The sequence below is a fragment of the Myotis lucifugus genome, unplaced genomic scaffold, assembly GCF_000147115.1.
Source record: "Myotis lucifugus unplaced genomic scaffold, Myoluc2.0 scaffold_395, whole genome shotgun sequence".
In the NCBI taxonomy this organism is placed as follows: domain Eukaryota; kingdom Metazoa; phylum Chordata; class Mammalia; order Chiroptera; family Vespertilionidae; genus Myotis; species Myotis lucifugus.
The window spans coordinates 82,000-91,470 of NW_005871443.1; the positions used below are offsets into that span (position 1 = coordinate 82,000).

General features: G+C 42.4%; 2 protein-coding genes across 3 annotated transcripts in view; one reads left to right on the top strand and one right to left on the bottom strand.

Annotated features, from left to right (window-relative positions):
• Positions 1-2,711, bottom strand: part of PCID2 (PCI domain containing 2) — a 24,609-nt gene extending 21,898 nt beyond the window's left edge. Inside the window, exons 1-2 of one of the 2 annotated variants that reach the window (XM_023743497.1) lie at positions 2,417-2,711; positions 791-989 (exon numbers count right to left, since the gene is read on the bottom strand). In XM_023743497.1, the coding sequence (XP_023599265.1) occupies positions 791-910 (120 nt within the window). In that variant the 5' untranslated portion in view covers positions 911-989; positions 2,417-2,711. The remainder of the gene's footprint in view (positions 1-790; positions 990-2,416) is intronic. The other variant, XM_006102034.3, reaches the window with a different exon arrangement.
• A 200-nt stretch (positions 2,712-2,911) lies between these two features.
• The window catches only part of CUL4A (cullin 4A), a 59,206-nt gene continuing 52,646 nt past the window's right edge, over positions 2,912-9,471 (top strand). The window contains 2 exon segments of the mRNA XM_006102033.3: positions 2,912-3,196; positions 4,209-4,324. Of these exon segments, the coding sequence (XP_006102095.1) occupies positions 3,043-3,196; positions 4,209-4,324 (270 nt within the window). The 5' untranslated portion in view covers positions 2,912-3,042.

Genomic DNA, 9,471 nt, shown 5'->3' on the forward strand with positions numbered 1-9,471 from the left:
GGGTCAAAGAAGGATGAAGACATATCAAAAAGATGTCTGAAAAAACAGAAACCAGTCTGAAGGGGCTCCCAGTGTCTAAATATGAGACAATTTGAGCTTCAATAATAATAATAGTCTTAATATTGGTAGTGGATTATAACATGCCCTTAAAAATAGTGCATAATGATACTTTTAAAAAGAAGGGCAAAGGGGAAAGCATTTTCTTAACAGATGAAATACTAACAAATGTAAAAGAATGATAGAAAGTCATCACTTGGCAAACATTAATGTAATAACTGACTTGGAAAATGCCCACGAATGAAATCTAAAACCATTTTGTAAGTCTTGAGGAACAGAATGCTCTTAGATTCTCTTAGTCCATCCAACAGCTTCCAAATTAATAACAAGGGAAAAGGTACCTCGACACCAGAGTGATCTGATGGACATCAAGTGAATCAGTATCATCAATGTGTGCCTCTGAGGTGAGGCTATGGGAAATTCATACTATCAAATTTAACCTGAATCTAATCATAAGGGACAGTCAAAGGCAGACTGTGAGACATCTACAAGTCAACTAGCCAGGACATTTCAAGAAAGGTTAAATGTCATAAAAGCCCCCCCAAACCCCTAACCCAAAAAATGGCAAAAGGACCCTTTTAGATTAAAGGACTAAAGAGCAAACAAACCAAATGCCATATATGATCTGTCTGGATCCTGGGTTTAAAAAAAGAAGTTCTAAAGAAGAGTTTAGGGAACATGGAAAATTAAACTACAGATTCTACATTAGAAAAATATCGACATTAATACTGATGTTAAATTTCTTGAGTGTAGTAAGGTCACTGCAATTAGACAGTGGAACAGCCTTGGTCCTAGGCATAGTAAAGGACCATAGTGTCATCCACTTTCTTTCAAATGGTCTGGGAGTACACATGCCCAGAGCAAACACGGTGGGTGGGCCAGGTGAGGGGTGTTATATGTCTTTTTCTACTTCTTTCAAGTTTTCTGTAGGTCTGAAAATTTACAGAATAAAAAGTTGGAGGAAAAATGAAAATTTTAAATGTAAACAGCTATAAAAAGTAACAAGGCACCCAGAATAAAAAAAAAAACAAACAGAACTATGTGTGGGCAAGAGAATGTAAAAGATGAAAAAAAACCCAAAACATTCGTATTTGTTTTCCAGTGTCTAAGTCCTTGCTCAACTTTAAATAAACTGATCTTGCTCAGCTGGTGTAGCTCAGTGGTTGAACGTCCACCCATGAACCAGGAGGACATGGCTGGATTCCGGGTAAGGGAACATGCCAGCTCAATCCCCAGTAGCGGGCATGCAGGAGGCAGCTGATGGATGATTCTCTCCCTCTCCCTTCCACTCTCTGAAATCAATAAAAACAAGTTTAAGCAAACAAACAAACTGATATTTGAAAATGTTAAGTCTGCAAAGATAAGGCCACAGTATACTTATCCTTAAGAAAAGGTCTTAGGCCTCAATTAAAAGGCTGGCAAATGAATGTATTTTTGTGTTTTAAGTTAAAATAAAAGCATGTGTCTGTTTTTTCATGATTCCTGTTATAATCAATGTATTCAAGCTTTGAATACATACATACCTGTACGAAATATACTACTGCTATTTACTGGCTGCTGTAGGGTCAAAACCGCTTGGAGAGACATTTCCCAAAGGATACAAAGTATGCCAAGTGCTCACACACAGCGTGTACTGAAAGGTAGCTATGACTAGAGCAGTGGTTCTCAACCTTCCTAATGCCGCGACCCTTTAATACAGTTCCTCATGTTGTGGTGACCCCCAATTTCATTGTTACAGATTGAACATAATTAAAGCATAGTGATTAATCACAAAAACAATTATGTAATTATATATGTGTTTTCCGATGGTCTTAGGAGACGACCCCTGTGAAAGGGTCGTTCGACCCCCCCCACCCAGGGGTCGCGACCCACAGGTTGAGAACCTCTGGACTAGAGGTTCGCAGTATGGACTCCTTGTTACCTCCACCTCCTGCTTCCACCGCCGTCTCTCCGAAAACAAAACCTCTAGGTCAGGCCTCTGGGTCAGGCCTTCTTCCCTGGCTACACAGGGGCTGAACCCCGCCTCCTTCGCGTGGCTAACGGGCCCTTCAGCATCCCCTATGACTAGGGACCGCTCTCCATACACGCGGACGTCCCTAAACTGAGAGCAGCGACCATCGGCGAATCCCTGGGTCGCCAAGAAACACGGCGGCGCGTCTGCTTCAATCATCCTTGCTTCCCGTTTGGGGGGCCAAATGCTCGGGTGCTGTCAGCCAAGAGACTCAGCCGGACGGGAAGTGTCCATCCAGACCCCAGCCAGCCACGAGCCGGCTGCCCGTCCACCCGACCCCAAAGCCTGGCAGCCAAAGGAAAGAGGCGAACACCCTGCGGACCGCGCGCCGCCACGGAACAGCGTTACCTGCTGCAGGTACTGGTTGATAGTGATGTGCGCCATGGTGGCTCCCACCCCGCCGGGACCAGACGGAGCGTGCGCGCAAGGCCGCGCGTCACTTCCGGCTCGGTCCGTTCCCAGCCCGGCTCCCCAGACCCAACTTTCCCCGCACGTTGGTTCCGGAGGCAGTGTTCGTGGGAGCGCGAGCCCGGGACCGGCGTGGCGATGTGCCCGGGCTGAGGAAGGCTGGGCTTCTCTCTGCTGCAAGGCCCCCAACTACCCCTGGACGGGGACGCCTGGTCCGCGCCCCCTGGGTGCTCCGTCCAGCCCAGGGCGCGCCGGTACCCCGGGCCTGATAGGACTTTTGCTCCCCCGCCCCCGTGACTGTTGCAAGTTCCACACGGACCCCGGCGGACGCGGACTGGCCGCGATCGCGAGCCCAGGGTCGGTGGCCAGGTCGCGGCCGGGGCGGGAGCGGAGCGGGGCCGGGCCTGGCGGAGGCCGTGCGGCGGTTGGGCCGGGCCGGGGCGGCGCTGACGGGGCCGGGAGTTGCCGAAGGGAGCGTAGGAGGGAGGCCCTGCCGCGCGGCTCGGGGAGGAGGCGGAGAAGACGGCCGGACGGGGCGGGGCGCCCACTGCTTCCCGGCCGCAGCCATGGCCGACGAGACCCCCAGGAAGGGCAACTTCTCGGCGCTCGTGGGGCACACCAATGGCCTCACCAAGCCAGCGTCCCTGGCCGCGGCCGCCGTCTCCTCCAAGCCAGGGGGCGGCGGCGGCTCCAAGAAACTTGTGATCAAGAATTTCCGAGGTGGGTACCGGGAGCGGCCTACGGAGGGGGAACCTGGTGGGTCGGGAGGGAGTTGGAAGGTGGCGGCCACGGAGAGGAATTCGGGGGGCCGGGATGGAGCGGGGGGCGGCTCCGGGAGCTGGAGGCGTGGGGCCAAGTGGCCTTAAGGCGCCCGTGGCGGCGCCGGGCGGAGGGAGTGTGTTCGCGGGACCCCCCAGCTGTTCGTCAGTCTCCCCGGTTGGCGGTCTTCGGGGCCGGCCCGGGGCCCTCGGCGAGGGTGCGGGTCCCGGTCCTCCCGGCGAGGGCGCGGGCCTGGGCCTCCCCAACTGCCGGCTGGACCTGCGGCGCGGGCTGTGGGCCGAGCTTCCTGGGAGCCGCCTCCCAGATGGAATAAATGAGGCCAAATAACCCAGCTCTCGATTCGCATGGCCGAGCGAGAACGAGGAGCAGCCGCTGGAGCCCTTCGGGATGTAATTCTCATTACTTCCTCGGCTTTGCACCGGCCCTGTCACTGGTCCTCTCTCAAAGCCTGCGTCTTGGGTGCAGATGTCGTCATTCTAAGCTTCGTCTTCGCTTCCCAACTTTGAGTACTTGAAAGCAACTTTACGTGTTGTGCAGAGTTTAACTCTTACACGTGTCTACATGTATAAAGTCAACTTAAGTAAAAGGGAGACTTGCATCCAGGGACGGGCAAAAGTAGGGTCACAGATAAATAACACAATAACAAATACAATAGTTGATAATTAGTCATACAAGAATCGGTTGTTTTTTGCGTACTCACAACCGGAAACCTACTTTGCCCACCTTGTGTTTTCTGTGTATTTACCCTAAGTATTAATATGAAGTGTATTTAGCAAAACGAATGTACTGTGGTTGCAGAGTCTGTAATGTAACACATTTATAAATACAATACTTTGTATGAGAAAAAAGCTAATTTCTGTGTTTCTTAAAGTACGTTTTTGTAGACCATTTTTGGAAAGATGTATGACTGTTAGCATGGATTTCATTCACCACTGACTATCTGGATTTACAGACAGACCCAAGTTGCCTGATAACTACACTCAGGACACCTGGCAGAAGCTTCATGAGGCAGTGAAAGCCATACAAGGTAGTACCTCCATCAGATACAACCTGGAAGAGCTCTACCAGGTAAGGCTCCACCAGAGACAACAAAGCTGAGCTTATTAGAGTCCTGGAATTTTCTAGATGGGGAGAACTGTAAGACATGATGATGCCAGCCTCCTGTCTTTCACTTACCTGGTGTTTATAGTTGTCTAAACAAACACAGCTACCCAACTCCAGTGAAATGTGATGCAGATTTGGATTGCGTGGTCCTGGTATTGTTTCTGAGTCAACAGTGAAGGAAATAATAGAAATGCATTATTTACCTCCAACAAGAACAGTAGAAATCCTATGACAGCATGTCCCAGATCAATGAGTGTTCTCATTTTTTGGTGGTGGTGAGATTTTTTATTTTATTTTCAGGCTTAAGCTCCTAGAAAGATATTTAAAGTTATCCCATTACAGGAGAGAGATGTGTTTCTAAGAGCCACGTGACTTAACATTTTCCAAATATGCAGCAAATTAATGTTATAATTCTATTATGTTATATAGAAGACTCTTATTATAGCTTCACTTGTTAATAGATTTTTCCCCCTACTTCATTGTGTTTTGTGATTACTTGCTGATATTAAAACATGCAAATAAATTTTGTTACATTTTAAAGTAATGCTGTTCTATTTCTAACATAAGAAAAATGATGAAAAGTAATTTTACTATTTGGATATTCTATTTACAAGTAGGCTGGTTTTTCTGATACTGTATCTTGTTTTTAAAGAATAACATTTGTTAAGTAGTCTAATATCTACATTTTGGGTAGCAATATGATATCACAATTCCTATTAAGAGGCATGAATTTTAAAAGTTTTTGTTTACACAACTGATTATAAAAAAATAAGAAAACCACAAAAAAGTGCCAAGAAGAAAATTAAAGCTACCCATGTTCCCGCCACCCAAAGATTACTTTTGACAGTTTGATGGTCCCTTCTTTGTCTTAAATTTGTGTGAGATTGTTATATGCTTTAGTTAACTTTTTAAATGTATATTTTCATATACTATGTACTTCAATGAGTGTTAACAAATATATACAATTGTATAACCACCACCACAATCACAAGATAGACAATTTCCATCCCTCCAAAAAGTTTCCTGAGGCCCCTTTGCATTCAGTCCTCTTCCCTGATTTCCAGTCCTTGGCAATCACTGATTTGCTTTCTGTCCGTATATTTTGCCATTTCTAGAATCTCATGTAACTGGAACCATGAATTTCGCAATCTTTTATACCTGGCTTCTTTCACTTAGGATGATGCGGGTGAGATTCATGGATACTGTGGCAGTAAATTGTTTCTTTGTTGCTGTGTGGTAGGGATACCACAAAGATTACCCTTTCACCAACTAATGCTCATTTGGGTTTCCAATTTTTGGTTATTATGAATAAAGCTGTTGTGAACATTAACGAATAAGTTGTTGTGTGAACATATTCTCATTCCCCTTGGGTAAATATCTATAAGTAAGTTGTCAGAGTAATGTGGAAAGTGTATATATAACTTTATAAGACATTTCCTATTTTTCAAAATGGCTATAGCATTTTGCATATCTTAGCAGCAGTGTATGAGAGTTCAAGTTGTTCCACATCCTTGCCAACATTTGGTATTGTCTGTCTTTTCCATTTTAGCTATTCCAGTGGGTATGTAGTACAATTTCATCGTGATTTAAATTTGTATTTCCCTAGTGATACTAAACATCTTTTTAGGTGACCATTCGCATTCTCTATACCTTCTTTAAATAAAGTTTGTGTTCAGATCTTTTGCTCATATTTTATGGGGTTGCTTATTTTGTATGAGTTTGTTATATGTTCTGTTTGAGTTTATTATGTATTCTGGGTACAAGTCCTATACTGGATATTTGCCTTGCAAATAGTGCAGCTTGTCCTTTTTTTTTGTACAAGTCTATAATACATCATCTGTATATTGCATTGCGTGTTTACCACTCAAAGTCAAATATCCTTCTGTCACCATATATTTGACCCCCTTTACCATTCACTACCCTTCTGCTCCCCCCACACACAACTTTTCCTTTGATTTTCTCAATTATGTCTTTCAGAAAACAAGTTTTAAATTTTGAAGAAGTCTATGTATTAGTTTGGTCTTTTATGGATTGTGCTTTTAGTATCGATCTTAGAAACTTTGCCTAAACTAAGATCATAAAGATTTTATCTTGTATTTCCTTCTAGACATTTTAGGAATTTAGGTTTTACATTTAGGTCTATAATCTGTTTTGGGTGAGTTTTTGTATGTGTTGTGAGTTATAAATCTAAATTAAATGTCTTCCCTGTTCAGGGGTGGGGAATGTCCAACCCGAGGGCCATGTAAGGCCCACAAAATAATTTGGTCTGGCCCTCCCAAGGCATTAGGGGTAAGTTAATGAAATATTTGACCAAATATAGCAGGCTAATTTTTAAGTTGAGAATTTTGTATGGCCTGAGAATGATGTTATAAATATCCAAATGGCTCTTGGCAAAAAAAAGGTTCCCCACCCCTGCTATTGAAGAGTCCTTTCCCCCATTGAACTGCCTTTGCTCCTTTGTCAAAAATCATTGTCGATGTATGTTTGGGTATAATGAGTCTCAAAATTAGGAACGTTGGCCCTCCAAATTTATCCTTTTTCAAAGTTGTTTTGATTATTCCAGGTCTCTTGTATTTCCATATGAATTTTAGAATCTGTTCATCAATTTCTACCATAAAGCCTACTAGAATTTTGATTGGGTATATGTCGATTTATAGATATGCGTGGGAAGAATTGATTCTGATGTCTTGACAATGTGGAGTCTGCCAATTGGTCACAACGGACAGCTCTCTATTTAGGTCTTCCTTAATTGCAGCAATGTTTTCTAGTTGCAGTGTACAGGTCTTGTATATCTTACGTGAAATTGATTCCTTATTTTATGTATTTAATGTGTTATAAATGGTGGCATGATTTCAATTTCTGGTTCTTACTAGTATGTAGAAATACAAATGATTTTTATATATTGATCTTGTATACTGCTATCTTGCTAACCCTACTTATAGCTAGTAATTTTTTGTAGATCTCATCAGATTTTTTACATAGACAATCATGTCATCTGTAAATAGAGATAGTTTTACTTCTTCCTAATCTGCGTACCTTTTATTTCCTTTTCTTGCCTCATGGCACCATTTAGAACCTCTAGTATGGTTAAGAGAATTGGAAAAAAGCAGACATCCCTGTCTTGTTCCTGATCTTAGGAGGAAAGTGTTCAGTCTTTCATCAGTGAGTATGTTAACTGTGGGTTTTTTTAAAATAGCCATTGTTAGGTTGAAGAAGGTCCTTTCTATTCCTAGTTTGCTGAGAATTTTTATCAGAAATACATGTTGGAGATTGACAAATTCTGCAACTATTGAGGTGTTCAGATAATTTTTGTTGGGTTTTTTTTTCATTTATTACGTTATTGATTTTTTTAAATTTAAATCTTTATTGTTTAAAGTATTACATGAGTCTCCTTGATTGACCTCTCCCCAGCCACTCCCACCCCCCAGCACATGCCCTCGCCTCCCTACTGTGTCCATTGGTTATGCTCATATACATTATTGATTTTTCAAATGTTAAACCAATCTTGTATTCCTGGGATAAATCCTACTTGGTCACGAGGTATTATCATTTTCATGTATTGTTGGATTCAGTTTGCTAACATTTTGTTAATTTTTGCATCTGTGATACCAAAGGATATTGGTGTGTTGTTTTCTATTCTTATAATGTCTTTAGTTTTGATATCAGAGTAATGCTGGCCTCATAAATGAGTTGGAAATGGTCCCTCCTTTTGATTTTCTAGAATAATTTTATAGAATTGGAGTTATTTCTTCCTTCAATATTTGAGAGAATTTCCCAGTGAAGCCATCTTGGCTTTCTTTGTGGAAAGATTTTAAACTACAAATTTCTTCAGTAGATAATAGAACTACTCAGGTTATCCATTTCTTCAAGTTCATTAAGCTTCTTGCAGTGTCTAATCTGCTATTAATATCATTTGGTGTAATTTTCAAGTCATGAGTTGTTTTACTCTTTAGGTGTTCAATTTGAGTCATTATAGTATCTTTTCTGTCTCTACTTAACTTTTGAACACATAGAATATAATTGTAATACCTGTTTTATAGAATTCCTGGCCTGCAATTCTGTCATCTCTGTCAATTCTGGTTGCTTTTGACGGATTGAATTTCTCCCCTATAAGGGTTGTATTTTCCTTTGCATGTCTGATCATCTTTGATTGGGTATCTGACATTGTGAATTTTGACTCCTGTGGTATTTTTGTATTCCTATAAATGTTTTCCAGCTTTGTTCCAAACATAAATTATTGGAAACTGTTAGATCTTTTAAAGTCTTGCTTTTAAGATTTGTTAGGTAAGACTAGAGCAGTATTTTGTCTAGGGCGAACTGCCCCTACTACTGAGGCAAAACCTTCCTGAATATACCCACTGTCCTGTGGTTTTCTAATCTGGCTAATGGGAAGGTGCCATTCCAGGCCCTGTGTGAGCACCAGACACTATTGTCTAAACTTTTTTGGTGGTTCTTTCTCTGGCCTCAGCTATTTTCCTCACACATTTGTGCTTGTCAGTGCTCTGCTGAATACCCTTGAGGTCTCTTTGCACATATCCAAGCTCCACTCTGGCTGCATCTCTCCCCTCTGGGCTTCGTCTTGCTGACTTGATCCTCAGCTCAGGGCACCTGCTCCGCAGCCTGGAAACTCTAGATCAGTGGTTCTCAACCTTCCTAATGCCGAGACCCTTTAATACAGTTCCTCATGTTGTGGTGACCCCCAATTTCATTGTTACAAATTGAACATAATTAAAGCATAGTGATTAATCACAAAAATAATATGTAATTATATATCTGTTTTCCGATGGTCTTAGGCGACCCCTGTGAAAGGGTCGTTCAACCCCCCAAAGGGGTCATGACCCACAGGTTGAGAACTGCTGCACTAGATGCAGAAAGCAAGAGAGCAGTTGGGGTTTGTTTGTTTCCCGTCTTCCAGAGTTCACTGTCTTTCATAGCCCAATGTGCACTGCTTTGAAAAATTGCTGTTTCGTATATTTTGTGGGTTGGTGGGTTTTTTTGTTTGATTGATTGATTGGGTTGGGTGGGTTATTCAGGCAGAAGGGTTAGTCTGGTTCTTTATATATATATATATATATATATATATATATATATATATATATATATATATATAT